At 44.8% G+C, this 17582-nt stretch overlaps 1 protein-coding gene across 5 annotated transcripts in view; it reads left to right on the top strand.

Moving 5' to 3' along the window:
* ARFGEF3 (ARFGEF family member 3) overlaps positions 1-17582 on the top strand; it is a 366510-nt gene that overhangs the window by 263444 nt on the left and 85484 nt on the right. For all 5 annotated transcript variants that reach the window (XM_063917418.1, XM_063917419.1, XM_063917421.1 and 2 more), the window contains 4 exons: positions 8525-8632; positions 9356-9506; positions 10720-11028; positions 11163-11296. In XM_063917418.1, the coding sequence (XP_063773488.1) occupies positions 8525-8632; positions 9356-9506; positions 10720-11028; positions 11163-11296 (702 nt within the window). The remainder of the gene's footprint in view (positions 1-8524; positions 8633-9355; positions 9507-10719; positions 11029-11162; positions 11297-17582) is intronic.

Below are 17582 nucleotides of genomic sequence, written 5' to 3' on the forward strand. Positions count from 1 at the left end.
GGACTGAAAAATAGAGACTACACTAAAGTCTATCTACACAGCAGCAGGTGTATTGCAAAGGCCGGTCATAGCGGGTTGCTGGATGACCCATGCCATTCATACGTGGGCTACTCAAATTCTGGAGGGCCTCTTCGGGTTTATGCCTCTGGTCACTACGGTGACTCTCCTGAAGCACATTCAGGATACTGCCCGCGTCCTGTGATTCGCTCAAGGAGATGGGCAATATTAATACTAGGACCTCTGCCATGGCATTGTCGGCGCGCAGGGCCTTTTGGTTGTGTCAGTGGATAGCGGACACAGAGTTGAAACTCACCCCTTTTCTGGGGAATGGCTCTTCAGGGTTGAGTTGAATACTGCGGGGAAATCCACGTTTCTCTGTCTGTTCAGTCCTTTCGGTCTAACAGATTTCGTTCTAGAGCCAGAAGTGCCTCCAATGCGGCTAGAGGCACCAGAGGTAAGACAAGAAGACCTGCGAACACCGGTTGTCAGGAACAGAGCACCAGTTCTGCTTCCACAAAGTCCTCAGCATGACGGTGCCCACCCACCGTGAGGGGATCTCGAGGTGGGGGCTCGACTGCGTCACTTTAGCTGCGTCTGGGAGGGTTCCTGCCAGGATACCTGGGTCAAGGATCTCATTTCTCAGGGCTACAAGCTGGAATTTCGACGGTGCTCCTCCCCAACGATTATTCAAATCAAGCTTACCAGCTTTGGGGGATACGCACGTTACGTTGCAACTGGCCATCCAGAAGTTGATCCAGTCCCACATCATTGTTCCAGTACCAATACAACAGCGGGTAAAGAGTTATTACTCCAAGCTGTTTGTGGTACCGAAGCCGGGGCGGTTCGGTAAGACCTATTTTTAAATCTAAAGTCCTTGAACCCTTACCTAAAGGTTTTCAAGTTCAAAATGGAATCCTTGAGAGCAGTGATTGCAGACCTGGAAGAACAGGAATTAATGGTCTCCCTGGGTCTTCCGCCAATCTTCATATTCCAATTTGGCCACCTCATCAGGCTTATCTGAGGTTTCCTCTACTGGATGATCACTACCAGTTCCAGGCACTACCCTTCTACCTGTCCACAGCTCCGAGGGTGTTCACAAAGGTAATGGTGGAAATGATGTTCCAGCTCCAGGTCCAGGGGTCAATGTTGACCCTTACCTGGACGATCTCCTGATAAAAGCAAGATCCAGGGAGCTTTTATTGCTCCATATCGACCGCACTATCCAACTTCTGTCACACCATGGGTGGATTCTCAATTTACAGAAGTCCCACCTGAAGCCAACTCAGCGGCTCCTGTTCCTGGGGATGTTACTGGATACTGTGGCCCAGAAGGTGTTTCTCCCGGAGTACAAGGCGAGAACACTTCAGGAGATGGTCTGCATGGTTCTCTGACCTGTTCGAATATCCATCCATCTTTGCATAAGATTGTTGGGGAAGATGGTTGCCTCATACGAGGCGATCCAATAAGGGAGGTTCCATGCCAGAACATTTCAGTTGGATCTCCTGAGCAAGTGGTCCGGCTCACATCTTCAGATGCACCGAATGATACAACAGTCACCTCAGGCCAAGATTTCCCTCCTGTGGTGACTGCAGTCTTTCAATCTCCTGGAGGGCCGGAGTTTCGGGATTCAGGATTGGATCCTCCTCACGACAGATACAAGTCTGAGAGGATGGGGAGCTGTCACCCAAGGGGCTCAGTTCCAGGGCAGGTGGTCAGCCCACGAAGCCCTCCTTCTGATCAACATTCTGGAACTTCGGCGATCTACAATGCTTTGCTTCAGGCCTCTCATCTATTCAGGGATCACGCAATCCAGGAACAGTGGGACAACGCCACAGCAGTGGCATACATCAATCGGCAAGGATGGGGAAAAAGCAGGTCCTGCATGCGAGAGGTGTCAAAAATACTCCTCTGGGCAGAAGGAAATGCAAGAGCACTGTCAGCAATCTTCATTCCGGGAGGGGACAACTGGGAAGCGGACTTCCTGAGTCATCACGATCGCCACCCGGGAGAATGGGGGCTTTACCATCAGGTGTTTCACCAGATCATCGACCGTTGCGGCTGCCCACAGATAGGCACGATGGCTTCTCGTCTCAACAAGAAGGTTTCTTGGTATTGCTCACAAACCAGGGACCCTCAGGTGAGGGCAGTGGATGCACTGACGTCGCCTTGGCCTTGCCGGCTGGTCTACCTTTTTCAAGTGAAGAAAGGTCCAATTATTGTCAGCATATAGTAAGGATTCAAGTGGCAGACACAGTGGGCAGCGTGGTAGGCTCAACGCGTTTCTCTGGTATAACCAGCTTCCTATCGGATCCCCGCTGGTAAAGAGGAATCTTTCCTAAGCTAAGGATTATAGAGACTTCACCATCCACAATTGGCCTACCAGTAACATCATATCCAGTGCATATGGGACATTGTCTAAAAGATTCTTCATCTGGTATACTATTTATCCCTACTACAGGAACATTTATTTTCAAGTCCTAGTCAGCCAACTCATCTATAATTGTGGCAACATAACTTTACTAACACAGAGACAGTGTGGGTTTCTACAATATTGTTTTTGAGATATATGTCCAGGAAGAAAACAGCACTCTAACAAAAGAGTATTTGATATAGGTGGTGCCAGTTCCATATAGTAATAAACAAACACACTCACTTTCTACGGAGAAATGAAAAGATAAAAAAACAGCACTCACGTTTATGCAGGTTTTATTGGTCCAACAGCATAATATAGTAACAGCAAGCGGCGGCCCAACTGCCGTTTCAACCACACTCCTGTGGTTTTCTTCAGGGGCTTTTGAGATATATATATATTATTTTTTTAATTGTGTGTCATTCAATACATTTGTCATAATTTTATTATTGAACAAGCCGTTCTGTTTTTTCATAAAGCAACCAGCGTGTATGTATTACTATACCTTTTTGTTCCTATATACGGAATTGACCTTAACTACACTGGCTGCTGTTGATAGCGCACCTGAAAATCTATCTATTCTACTTGTCTGTGTAGGATGTACTAGTAAGTCCAGCAGATGTTACCAGGTTGTGGCTGAAGCATGGGAAGAAAGTAAGGTGTCAGTCCGCTTAGCGGGGGAGAAACGAGACACGGCCGCACGGTTTTCGGGATGGAGACTACCGAACAGTCGCTGACTTTGCTGCCACCTCAGGTGCACCAGCGCTAGGCCTCAGGGATCATAAGCTCCAGGGGTTAGTATGAGGCTGCGATCCCTTGGGTTGAAATCAGCAGTGGGGAGTAAGACACTCCCCTGGATGCCCCTCCTGCCGGTTCATGACCAGTTTCCTCCGAGTCTCCCGTCATGAACTGATTTCCCGCTTCCATTAGAGACACTAGATACTAACTAACCCAGTCGCAGCATAGGCGACAGTGTCACTGGTGCGTCTGTGTTCACTTGGGCATCTGTGTTCATTGATAATGGATGTGTTCATTTGGGCGTTTGTGTTCACTATTAGCGTCTGGATCCACTCAGTGTTTGCTAGCGTATTGATCTTTCCTGGAAGCGGGGTTAAGTCTCCCTGTATCCCGCTCTCCTGAGGCAGGTGATACAGCACTGAGTCTCTACCTACCATTGGGATACGAGTAGTTGTATAAGTGCCTATTGCATATGAGTCTTGTAAACGTTAACTGCTGTTTCTTTTGTCTGTGCGACTGAATACGTTAAAAGTCCTATATAAGGTAATGCAGTAATATGTTTTTTTCTACATACCTGAAATATATCTGTAGTTGAATACGTGCTCATATTGCCAGTGTATACTAATGTATAACAATGTGACTGATTGCTAGTGTGGCTGCTGTCAGTTTTGCTTTCTCGTATATCTGAGCCTCAATGCTGGTGCAAAGCAGGGAGAGGTCAGATTGTATCTCACTTTAGCAAGCATTAAAGTGATTTCAGTTAACACCAGTCAGGTGTGTGATTTGCTTTTCATGTCAAAGAGAGGCAAGGGTGAGGGGGATACACTCTCCGCAGCTGTACCTACAGTCATGCAAAGCAGGGTTAACCTCTCAACATCTGGTTCAAAATGGTTTATGTGCAAATTGTTATAGCTTCTATCAAAGCCTCCTTAACATGCCAAGGCAGGCTCAGGTTCAGGTAGAACCTTCATGGGCATTATTTACACAAACATTATCTAATATGCAGTAGCTAGCGAATAGTGCCAGCTCCAGTACCAGGTATAGGTTTCCCTATTACGTGCAACATTCCCCATGGATTATGACACATCCAGTTCACAAGTTGCAGCCTTTCAACAAAAAGAGACTGAAAGGCCTGTGGTAATTAAATCACACAGACCTGAAACATCTTCACAGTCTACACATGTTTCGGAAGGTGACACTTCGGAGATGATTCCTCACGTTCTGGGTTTGCATACAGAGATGAGGACGAAGGTTCCAGCTCAGTAGGGTATATCTGAGCTAGTTAATACTATGAAAGACATTCTATCCTTTGAGAAGGCAGCAGAGCCTTTCTTAAAATTCAACGCACCTGTGTTTATATGTCCCAAAACAGTCGGGACTGAATTGGGTCACACCCAGTAAGAAGTATCCTCTTCAGGCTGGGGATTGTTTGAATAGGGAGGTTGCTCCCAAAGTAAATATGAACGGGATTCGACTTGTGCTTAAATCTACATTACCTCTGCCTTCAACATCTGTAAATGATGTAACGGACAGGAAAATACATGGTTTTCTTAAAACTGTTTTTCCCTGTAAGGGGCAGTTGTGAGGACGGCCATGACCACAGCGTGGATGGCGAAAAGGGCGGCCTAGGCTGATGCATTGGAAGATGATCTTTTATTGCATACTAGAGAACTAAAGTCCCATATTGCACATATTTAAGATATGGGTACAGGAGCTTCTCAAGCATCAGCCTCAGCAGTAGCAGCACGCAGAGCGGTCTGGCTACAAACATGGAAGGCTGACTCAGAGTCCAAAAGGGTACTAGAGTCTTTTGCCTTTTACTGGAGATATTCTTTTTTTCGTAAAGAATTAAAACAATATTCTGAAGTCTGAAGCAGACTCTAAGAAAGTGAAGTTTCCTTTAGTTTACAAGTCTAAACCTAAATTTCCAGGTTTTTAGTCCTTTCAGACCCAAGGAAAAGCGAAAGGATAGGGTTACGGCAAACGGTCCCAATCAGATACATCTGGAAAGACTAAAAAGCATTGGGCTACCAGCAGGTCTGCTTCCAAACCAGAAGATAAACCATCAGCCTGATGGCACGGGCCTCCACCTGGGGGTCCCAGGGTGGGAGGCCAGCTTCTTTTATTTGCACAGAACTGGCAGCAGTCCACTACAGATGCCGGAGTGCAAGAAGCGGTATCTTACGGTGATGCGTTTACCTTCAAGAAACACCCTCTGTAGGGCTTTACGGGACGCAGTTCAGAGGCTGTAACAATCATGGGTGATAGTACCGGTTCTTCCTGCTTAGCAGGGACAAGGTTTCTATTCCAACCTGTTTTCTAGTACAGAAACCGAATGGGTCATACCGGACCATTCTCACTCTCAAAACTCTGAACAAATACATTTGGGTGCCTTGGTTTTATATGGAAACTTAACTTCCACTGGCTTGGCCTTGGAGCTGGAGGATTTTATGGTATCTCTAGATATCCAGGATGCTTACCGACATGTAACTATAGCACTGTCCCATCAGTGCTGTCTCAGGTTTGCTATCCACAGGCAACATTTTCAGTTTCAGGCCCTACCATCTGGACTGGTTACAGTTCCAAGAAGGTTCACCAAAATTATGGTGGTGATGGCTGTCTATCTCTGGCGTCAGGGGATAAGGATTTTCCCATAGCCTGTTAATCCTGACTCAATCTCAGGAAATTCTCCAGTGCCATCTACAAATGACAATAGCCTGTTTACAAAGCCAAGTATGGCTCATAAATTGAGCGAAGTCTTCCCTGGTTCCGTCACAACACTTGACGCAGCTGGGGGCTGTATTGGATTCCAGGGTTCAGAGTTTTTCTACTTCTGAACAAAATATCCATAATACAGACAAGGATTCAGGAGCTACTACACAGTCGATGAGTATCCATTCATACAGCAATGCGAGTGATGGGATCTATGGTATCAACATTCAACATGGTGGAATATGCTTAATTCCACTCAAGGCCCCTTCAACGTTTGATGCTTTTCAGATGGAATGGACTGCATCAGACGATAAAAACCCAGACTATGGTCCTTCCTCAAGAAGTATGGAGGTCATTATCCTGGTGACTACAGACATCCCATCTAGACAAAGGGCAAAACTTTTGGATCTCCGAGTGGGAGATTCTGACAATGGATGCCAGTCTTCAGGGCTGGGGAGCAGTGTCAGAACAGTGTTGCTTCCAGGGGCAGTGGACCAAGGAAGAAAGTTGCCTGTCAATAAGTATATTGGAACTTTTGGGCCATATGTTTGGCATTCACTCAGGCACGACATACTTCAAGGAATACCGATTCAGATTCCCTGGGACAATGCGACGGCAGTAGCTACCTCAGTCATCAAGGAGGAACTCGCAGTCAAAAGGCAATGAAGGAAGTAAGCAGCACGTTAAGGTGGGTAGAACTTCATCACCCAGTCTTGTGCGCAGTGTTCGTTTCGGGAGTCCAAAAATGGGAAGCGGATTTTCTCAGTCCGCATGCCATTAATGTTATCAAATGGTCCTTCCAGATTCTAGTAGACAAGTGGGGGCTGCCGTAGACCTCATGGCTTCTCGTCAGAACAACAAAGTTCCCGCGTACAGGTCAAGGACAAAGGATCTCAAAGCTATATTCTTGGATGCTGTATCAGTGAGATGGGTGTTTCATGGGGCCAATTACCTGTTGCCCAGGGTGATTTGGAAAATCAAACAAAGAAAGGGCCCAGAAGATATTGGTACACAGATCTGCAGCGGCTGTCCGGGGATATTCCGTTTCTACTGCCTCAACGTCCAGATATACTGTCTCAGGGTCCTGGATTGGCTGTCTTTGACGGCGTGGCTTATGAGACAACCATCTTGAAAGCAAAAGGATTTTCACAGGTAATTTAAACAATGCTTAGGGCAAGGAAACCATCCTTGGCTCGCATTGATTACCGGTTATGGCATGCTAATATTCAGTGGTGCACTGCCAGAAATTATGACCCGAGGTCTTTCAGAGTTTCAAGCGTTCTAGCATTCCTTCAAGCAGGAATGGATAAAGGACTACATGTGTCTTCCTTAAAAGTACAAGTGCCTGCACTAACTGTATGGTTCCAAAAGGAAAATTACTACCTACAGGATGTTCGCACTTTTTATTTTCAAGGAATGCTTCACATTCAGCCTTCTTTTGTTCGGAACTAGAAATAGTCCTTAGGGCGTTTCAAGTTGCCCCATTTGAACCACTGAATAAAGTATATTTGAAATGGTTGACAGCAAAAGTTTTATTTCTACTGGCAATTGCCTCAGCTAGAAGAGTCCCAGATTAAGGGGCATTATCACGTTGCCCTCCTTTTCTGATATTTCATCCAGTTAGAGCAGTTCTCTGAACTAGATCTGGTTATCTTCCTAAGGTGATCTAAGGTGATAAATTACACCTCCGTGAAGAGATTGTTCCGGATTTTCAGGGACCAGACTTCTCTGCAGGAGATGCATCATTGAACGTTGCCCGTGTGTTAAGTATCTACGTTGATCGTACCAGTGCCATCAGACAGACAGACACACTCTTCGTTCTCTACGGATTTCACAAGAGAGGATGGCCTGCTGTCAAGCAGACACTGGTGAGATGGCTTCAGATGACTGCTTCAGAAGCATACTCTCAAGCTGATCTCCCTATTCCGGCTAATGTCTCTGCTCATTCTACTCGTAATGCAGGTCATTCACGGGCAGCACAACGTGGTGCCGCAGCTGAAAGATATGCCACACGGTCTTCCATTAACACATTCCTTAGACATTATGCCTTTGATACCTTTGCCTCTCAGGACGCTGCATTCGGGCAAAGGATACTCCTGTCCAATCAGGAGCGTCCCCTCTACTAATATTGCTTTGGGACATCCCAGTGTTATCCTGTGGCTAATCTGTGGACCCAACAGGAGAAAGAAGTAGTTATGGTAGATTTACCGTTGATAACTCTATTTCTCTGGAGTCCACAGTATCCACAGGGATCCCACCCTGACACACCTGATCTTTACACTTACTAACCTCGTCCCTCTTGTGTGTGAGTGTGTGTATGTGTTCTTCTCACCTGATTAGGGCTCTCTATGGTGCTCCTGACTTGAGCATTGGAAAATAACTGAATTGCCTGAGCCAGGAGGCGGGGATATAGGAGACTGGCGCGTTGCATTCTGGGAGGCCGAAAGCTTTGATCGATTGGTGTCATTCTGCTGACGCTACCTTATATCCCAATGTTATCCTGTGGATACTGTGGACTTCGGAGAAATAGAGTTATCGACGGTAAGTCTACTATAACTACTTATTTTGCATGTCGCCGCTCTTCAGCGCCAAATCCTCCGCTCTATATACTTTGATTTCTCACATGGATTAATCAATATCTTATATCTTGCAATTTGGTTAAAGGGGTAGCAGCAAACTGTGCATCAGCCTTGGCACAAATGGCAGCAGCTTCTTGTGTGCAAGAGGACAAAGAAGACAAGGACAATTCTGAACATAGTGACACAATAACAGGTAAGGTATATTATTATAGATTTATGTGTTCTGCTGTAACCTGCCATACTAACAGTTAAACATAAAAAAATATTCTTTAAGAAGACATGTCCTTTGTGGAATATGTACCACTGACAGGAATAACCTGGTTGGCACTCTTCTCGATTTCTTCTTTACAGAGAGTGTTAACCACCCAGGACGAGATTATAGCCAGAACCTAAAAAAAGCTCTAAAACTGAACTAAAGGATTTCTTTTTAGTATAAGTTCATGGGGATGGGAAGAGGAGTTGGTTGGCGTGGGCTAGGGTTATACTGGTTGAATAAATGATTATACAACATTTATGGTCATGTTAGAAACTGGTTGTTCTGGTAACCTCTCCACTTGTCCACTTCTGAACATTTTAGATCATTTGATACATTACCTCCTCAGTGTTTTGGCCCTTATATGTCCATTTAGCTGGGTACTAGGTTGAAAGTGTTGTTGATCCTAGTGCATTGGTGAAGTGTTGGCTAATGCCACCATGGCAGGTAACTCTATAATAGCTGTCTGCTGCTTTAGTATTGGCTGCCCCCCATACAAAAACTTGCTTCTACAGTATAGTTACAAATATATCATTATCCCCTAATGCCTAACAGTTATACTCTGCAGGGTTCTTCACTGTGACACACTGTTACATGTCAGAAATCACTATTCCTTTCCCTGTCATATACAGATGTTTATGGTTTATTACTATGTTTACACAGTAAAACAAAGAGTGGAACAAAAATTGGAACAGATGGGTAAACTAGGAGGATATCGTCTACATAATGCCCATGTCCTATGCATGGATGCAATTCTTAATGTTGGATTGGAGATGGGAAGTCACAACCAAGACTGCTGGCCACATGTGTTCAGGTAGAGACTGCAAATTGTCCTGAACTGAATTGTTGGGTTTGTATGTATTGTATGTGAATTACTTGTTAGTAGTACTGTAGTCTGTTGTTGCTTTATACCATTTTGGGGGTTTTTTCTTATTGGATGTAAAATCACAGCAAAATGAACAGGACATAGTATTTTTGTGTATTATTCTTGTTCAAATGCTCTGGCATATTTCAGTTTATCAGTAATGGGAGAACAAAGTCTCAAATGCTCAATCATGGTTCGTGTTCTCGGCTTAATTTGATTCACAGTTTATTGAAATCTTTGTAGTACACCAGTGGTTCCCAAACTTTTCTGAATTACGGCTCCCTAGAGTATCAGAATTGTTTTCTCAGCACCCCTAGGCCAAAATTTCTAATTGAGAAATTCAAGAAAAAAATCTTAAATTAAGTACATTGTGTTTATACAGGTTGAGTATCCCATATCCAAATATTCCGAAATACGGAATATTCCGAAATACGGACTTTTTTGAGTGAGAGTGAGATAGTGAAACCTTTTGTTTTTTGATGACTCAATGTACACAAATTTTGTTTAATACACAAAGTTATTAAAAATATTGTATTAAATGACCTTCAGGCTGTGTGTATAAGGTGTATATGAAACATAAATGAATTGTGTGAATGTACACACACTTAATTTAATGTACAAAGTTATAAAAAAATATTGGCTAAAATGACCTTCAGGCTGTGTGTATAAGGTGTATATGAAACATAAATACATTCTGTGCTTAGATTTAGGTCCCATCACCATGATATCTCATTATAGTATGCAATTATTCCAAAATACGGAAAAATCCCATATCCAAAATACTTCTGGTCCCGAGCATTTTGGATAAGGGATACTCAACCTGTATGTCATCCTTGGGTTCAGTTATGTCGTGAGGGGCATGATTCACTTCTGTTTGTCCACATACAGTATTTTATTAATGGAAGCCACCAGCAGTGCGTTGACCATAAATAATTTAAATTGGTGCCGGACAACCAACCCAGGGCACCCGTGCAAGTGTCCTGAGGCACCCCAGGGTGCCACGGCACACAGTTTGAGAACCACTGTAGTACACTCATGTGCCACAAAAACTGTCTAGTAATGCGTAGTTCGATCGGATTACAGCATACAGCTACATGATAGAGCTCTCTGAAGTACTGCAATAGTTGACATATCATTGTCTCTTATCTCCTACCCTCCTAAGGGTGTGTGAATATATAAGCACCTTGGAACACACACACTTCAGCGATGGGACATCCCAGTTACCACTGGCTATTACTCAGTCCCAGCAGCTGTCCGTAGGCCCACAGGGCCTCTCCACTGACCCTTCGCAAGAACAGACCACAGAACAAGAGGGCTCACTTGGCAAGAGTCCATTCATCCAGCCAGTCCCAATCCATGAACTCATCAAAGAGGGCAGCAAGGGCCGTGTATTCGACTTCCGTGGAAATAGCCTGATGAGTTCAAGTAATGCTGCTAAAGCTGTCTGCACCCTTTCCACACAAGCAGACAAGTAAGAAACGTTATTTGCTTGGCTTCAACATATGCTTAGAGTATCTTCATTCATATAGTATAGTGATAAAATAATAAAACATGAAATTATGTCTACAATAAATACAATTAAGCCATGTTTTAATTTGCTTTCAGGCTATTTGAAGGCGCTGCAGACAAACTCAATTTGGTTGCTCTAAGTGGATTTCTTTACCAACTGAAGAAAGCCTCCCAAGCCCAACTATTCCATTCAGTTACGGACACCGTTGATTACTGCCTCGCGATGCCAGGTAAGACTTCTTCCCCTCTGGAATGATTTGCTGGAAACCTTATTCTTGCAGAGCAGCACATGTGAAAAATAAATGCTAGATCTGCCATCCATATTAAAGGTAAACCTTAAGGGGGTCATTCCGAGTTGTTAGCTCGTTATTTTTTTTTCGCAATGGAGCGATTAGTCGCTACTGCGCATGCGCAATGTCCGCAGTGCAACTGCGCCAAGTAAATTTGCTATGCAGTTAGGAATTTTACTCACGGCATTACGAGGTTTTTTCTTCGTTCTGGTGTTCGTAATGTGATTGACAGGAAGTGGGTGTTTCTGGGCAGAAACTGGCCGTTTTATGGGAGTGTGTGAAAAAACGCTACCGTTTCTGGGAAAAACGCGGGAGTGGCTGGAGAAACGGAGGAGTGTCTGGGCGAACGCTGGGTGTGTTTGTGACGTCAAACCAGGAACGACAAGCACTGAACTGATCGCACTGGCAGAGTAAGTCTCGAGCTACTCAGAAACTGCACAGAGAAGTATTTTCGCAATATTGCTAATCTTTCGTTCGCAATTTTGATAAGCTAAGATTCACTCCCAGTAGGCGGCGGCTTAGCGTGTGCAAAGCTGCTAAAAGCAGCTTGCGAGCGAACAACTCGGAATGACCCCCTAAGTTCATTAGTGAATGGGTGAGTTATCAAACTGCGCTGGTGTTTATAATAGCAGAAGTGCAACAGGTACTGTTCTTATTCACTTTTAAAATCATTAGAGAAAGAGTAGAAATGAAGGCTATGTGCTCTATCCCATCTTTTAAATCAGAAGTACTCACTATCTGGCCATCCTCTGCTATTATTGCGGCCCCTACTTGCAGGATGGAGGCATTAGTCCTTGCCTTTTGTATCTTATGGTGTGTACACACGGTGAGATTCTGTCTTATGTTCGATTTTCACTTTGCGATTTCCCCTGTACTCCCCGGAGCCCAGCACCACCGATTTTGACTAACTTTTCTTGAGATTTATTGTGTGCTTTTATGTGAGATTTTGTTTTATGTGAGATTTTGACTATCTAGCTACTTGCAGTATGAACTAGATAGTACACCGATCTAGCAAGGATTGACTTGCCTGCACAGTCTATATTTTCTTGCGATGCCGACCTGGCGGGATCGAATCGGGATCGCAAGGTGACTTTCACCTTGCGATCTGCACTAACTTTTCTTACGATTTTGACTATATAGTCAAAATCGTAAGAAAAAATCTCACCGTGTGTACACACCATTACAGTCTAGACTCTACCACACAAACACACATTAGAGTGTAATAGGAAACGCATGCTAACACATGAAGACCATACAGACTTCATACAGATTGTTACAGCCGCTGTGCTGAGGCAGCAATGCTAACCACTGGGCTCTGTGTAGTTTTATTTGGGAGGACCCAGCTCCTGAGCAGTAATATTTGATCAGTGTGTTGAGAGAGATTAAACAGAAACATAGGTTAATTTGTATAGTGAAAGTAAAACATGGAGTATTATGAGGAACCTTGGGCCAAATGTAATTAAGTGAGAGTTTCAAAAAGTGAGAGATTTGGTAAGGTTTTGCAGCTTTTTTTTAAAGTGGCAATCATTTACACAGCAATATCAACCTGTTTTTTCAGTGTAAATGATTGCCACTTTAAAAAAAAAACCCTGAAAAATCTTACCAAATCTCTCACTTTCTGAAACTCTCTATCTAGAATGGTATATAACCAGCTTCACTTGGAAGCCTTATTCTTGCTTCAGAATAATCAGAATAAAGAGGTAGAGGAAGAACCATAGCGGTTAATATATTTGTTCCAGTGCATTAATTGGAGAGGTGCTACTTGAGATTAATATAAATAACTTCTCTGGATGTTTTTTTTTTAATCATTATTATTGTTGGATTTTTATTTATTTTTTAGTATTATTACTGTTTATTTTTTACTACATTTTTCATACATCAGTGATCAATGTGAGTGGGATGTCAAAGGGAGATACAGGAAATGGCGAGGGTAGATAGGTGCCTTCAACAAGGCATCGGCAGCCAGCAAAATACAATGTCTAAACAGTAAATAGTCTCATATAGCAAACAAACGGAACTGAGAATCAGTCATTATTGCCTCTTTGGTGGAGCAATGGGGAAAGCTTAAAAGAGAGAATCAAGAAGAAGGAAGATTAAGGAAAGACGTAGCAACAGTAGGAGTCTCCATCCGAATCTGATCCACAACTTCAGACTAGATTATTTTTGCTCCACAAGAGGCCCACGGCTATTTGTTGAGGCATAATGGAGGCTGCTAGAAATTCTAATTTGTATATGTTCCAGATACGATTAATGATAGGATCAGAAACCCCCATCCCTGCTCTCTATCCGTGTGCAAGAATTTGACATTTCTGTGCATCATATAACCACGTATAGTTTATTTGTTATGATGCAAAGACTAGTCTGATGCTTGGATTTAACAACTTTGTCTGAACGTCCATTTTTGTCTATTTTCCAGTGTTTGGGTGCAAATTGTCAGTTGTCATTTGCTCCCATGCATTACCAGATTTCTGTTCCAACCTGAAAAGATAATCTTATAATGTGTATCCAGCCTAAGGTTGCATCTGTTTGCTTCCATTTTTAGTATTATTATCATCCATTATTTATGTAAAGCCAACATATTATGTAGTGGGGGAAAAAGGTGTCACTAATTATGTGAAATTAATCCGTATGTATAAAGAGCAGCATGTAGACAAATCACAAATCTCTGAAAACAAATAACCTGTGCTCCATTCTCTTTCATCCATCTGGGGGACGCTGCGCACTTACTGATGGATTAGAGTGTGTGTGTGTGTGTGTGTGTGTGTGTGTGTGTGTGTGTGTGTGTGTGTGTGTGTGTGTGTGTGTGTGTGTGTAGGGAGTTTGGCACTGAACCTATAGAAACTAACTCCTCCCCCCTCTAACCCCTCCAATTCTCAGTCTGTCACAAAAGTAACTCCGTTTTAGTTATGTGCCTGAGGAGTACAGGCACAGATATTTTTTGACTATAGATTTTAGTTAGGTTTCTTTGTTTTCATATATATACTTAGTCCCTGTGTACAGGTGACAAGTATAGCAGCAGTGGGGTTAGTTAGTTAAGGATTTCCCACTCTACATCGCCTCTGGGAAGCCAACATACTAAAGGTCATTGTGGCTTACTTATTCCGGTCTGAGATCCGAGGAGGCAATTCCCAGGTAGTGTTGGGCTTTTACTTCCCTTAAATATGTGTAATGCTGTGGTTTTCATAGCGGGACAGCGGGACAAATTAAGGGGGGCGCGTGTGTTTTTCCTTCTGTCTGATGCGTCACCTCAGTAGGCAACGGACCTTTTGTTAGTAAGAGCTTAGTGAGCGTCTCAGTCCCGCTGCCGCCGCTCATTTCACTGGAGCCGCATCCCTCAGTTGTAGAATGAAAAGGTCCTTTTACTGAAGGGACTATAGGGCGCAGAGGTCCGTTTCCTGAAGGGGCGGTAGCCGCGGCGGGACGCAGGAGGGAGATGACGTCTTCCCAGCTTGCACTTCCCGCTCAGCAGCGTCTTGCCACCCACCTACTTCATTCTGTGGGGGCGGGATTGAGCCGCAGGCGCCATCTTCTCCACGCTGACTGAAGGGACACAGCGGGGGATGCTGCGCAATACACAATGCTGGCTTTTAACAGGAAGTCCAGCGTCTCAGACCTGTTTAGTACAGACGGGGACAGCAAATTGCAAGTATTGCAGTGACCCTGTATTATTATTATACAGCTGTTTCCTCTTTTTGTGGTGCTAGACTTAGTTTAATCTAGGCTCAGGGAGCTTCTATTACTCACTCTGTGATTTATACAGTTGGGGTACATATCATTACAACACACTAACTAGAGGGTAAGTCTATTTTAGATTTAACTCTCTATAAGGCTAGTGCTTTTTCTTATTACTTATTGTTTACTTAATAGGCCACTGGTAGGATTTTAACAGAGGATGGCCAGTAAACCGGACAAATATACTAAAGGGAAAACAGGCTCAGCTCTTTATTTTGCCTGTTCACAGTGTGGCTCCAAACTTTCAAAAGGTAGCACAGAGCCAGGTTCTCTCTGCACTTCATGTTCTGGGGCACCGGTTGCGGAACAGCAGGGAGGTTCTGCGGATCAGTCAATGCCTTTGTGGGCCAGAAACATGGCAGATGCTATAGCTGACTTGCAGCAGTCTCAGTCAAGTTCTGATTCAGGTCAGACTTTTCAGGAACCACCGTGGGTAAGAAGTATGGACAAATGTCGTAGCGGGGCTGCGATCGCCTCTGCCTGATTGACAGACAGAGGCGGTCGCTGGGTGGGAGGGGGCGGAACGGTGCCGTTTGGCCGCCGTTTCGTGGGCGCGGTCCGGCCACGCAGGCGTGGCCGGAACCATTCGGGGAGTGGCCCGCAGCGACTGCGTAACATCATACGTAGCCGCTGCGGGCCGGGGTGCGACGAGTAGCCCCCGGCCAGCACGCTAAAGCTGTGCTGGTCGGGAGCTACTCTGGAAGTGCAAAGGCATCGCCACTGTGCGATGCCTTTGCACTTCTGCGGGAGGGGGGGGGGGAGGGGCGGCACTGACATGCGGGGTGGACTAGCCGTGTGCTGGGTGTCCCCTCACATGTCAGTGTGAATGATCGTAGCTGTGCTAAATTTAGCACAGCTGCGATCATCTCGGAATGACCCCCTCAATCGGACAATGCAACGGCAGTGGCTTACATCAACAAGCAAGGAGGAACTCGCAACTGGAGAGCCATGAAGGAAGTTTCTCACATTCTACAGTGGGCGGAACGTTGGGTTCCAGCCATCTCCGCAGTTCCAATTCCAGGAGTGGAGAATTGGAAAGCAGACTACTTAAGCCGTCACATGGTTCATCCAGGGGAGTGGGAGCTTCATCAGGAAGTCTTTCTTTCTCTGGTGTCTTGGTGGGGAACGCCCAACATAGACCTCATGGTGCCTCATCTAAATAAAAAGCTTCCTCATTATGGGTCACGAGCTCAGGAGCCTCAGGCACAGTCGATCGATGCCTTAACAGCCCCATGGCGGTTTCATCTCGCCTATGTATTCTACCATTTCCTCTGATTCCACATCTGCTTCAGCGCATCAGACAAGAAGGATTACCAGTCATTCTCATAGCTCCGGATTGGCCTCGTCGCCGGTTGTACACCCTTCTACACAGCATGGTGACCAGGGAACCTTTCCGTCTACCTCTACGACCAGACTTTCTTCTTCAAGGGCCTTGTTGCCCCCACGATTTACCTCGTCTGGTTTTGACGGCATGGTTCTTGAATCCAGCATTGTAAGGGCTTATGGTTTGTCTCGGCCAGTGGTAACAACTACTGTATGCTCCAAGCTAGGAAACCAGTCACCTCTTGGATTTATCACAGGGTGTGGCGTATTTACATTGCTTGGTGTGAAAAATGCGGGTTGTCCCCGGGTCTCTTTCGTTTAACTCGATTGTTGTCCTGACGAAAGGACTTCGTATTTCCTCCCTTAAAGGGCAGGTTTCCACTCTGTCTGTACTTTTTCAGAAGAGATTGGCTCTCATTCCGGAAGTCCAGATGTTTCTTCAGGGGGTACTCGGTATTCAACCTCCGTTTGTTACACCGGTCCCTCCTTGGGATTTAAATTTAGCTCTAAAAGGCTCTTCAGAAATCTTTGTTGGAACCTCTGGAATCTGTAGAATTGCGGTTCCTTACTCTTAAGGTGGTTTCTCTTTTTGCCATTGCTTCTGCCAGACGTGTTTCAGAGTTGGCGGCCCTTTCTTGCAGGCTACCTTTGTTAGTCTTTCATGATGATTGAGTGGTCTTGTGTACGAAGCCTTTCTTCTTACTGAAGGTTGTCTCTGCCCTCCACTTAAATCAGGATATTGTGCTTCCAGCGTTTGCTCCAACTTCATTAGGAGATGATGGCCATTTGGCATTATTGGTTGCTGTTAAGGCCTTACGCAGATACGTTGTTGGTTCTAATTGATGCACCCAAACGGGGTTGGCTGGCTTCTAAAAACACTGTGGCTCTATGGTTCCCGTTCCTGACCCCCTGAGGGCTTATTCGACTATTGCCATTGGGGCCTCCTGGACTGTTCGTGGGCGTGTATCTGTTGAACAGCTGTGTAGAGCAGCGACCTGGTCGTCCGTGCATACCTTCACAAAGTTTTACCATTTTTATACTTTCGGTTTGGAATCTGCCTCTGTTGGGTGCCAAATTTTACAGATGGCTCTCCCGTCTGGTTTTCCCTCCTCTAATTAGCTTGCTTTGGGAAATCCCATCAGTAAGTGCGCAGCGTCCCCCAGATGGATGA

Source organism: Pseudophryne corroboree, chromosome 4 (genome assembly GCF_028390025.1).
Source record: "Pseudophryne corroboree isolate aPseCor3 chromosome 4, aPseCor3.hap2, whole genome shotgun sequence".
NCBI lineage: Eukaryota > Metazoa > Chordata > Amphibia > Anura > Myobatrachidae > Pseudophryne > Pseudophryne corroboree.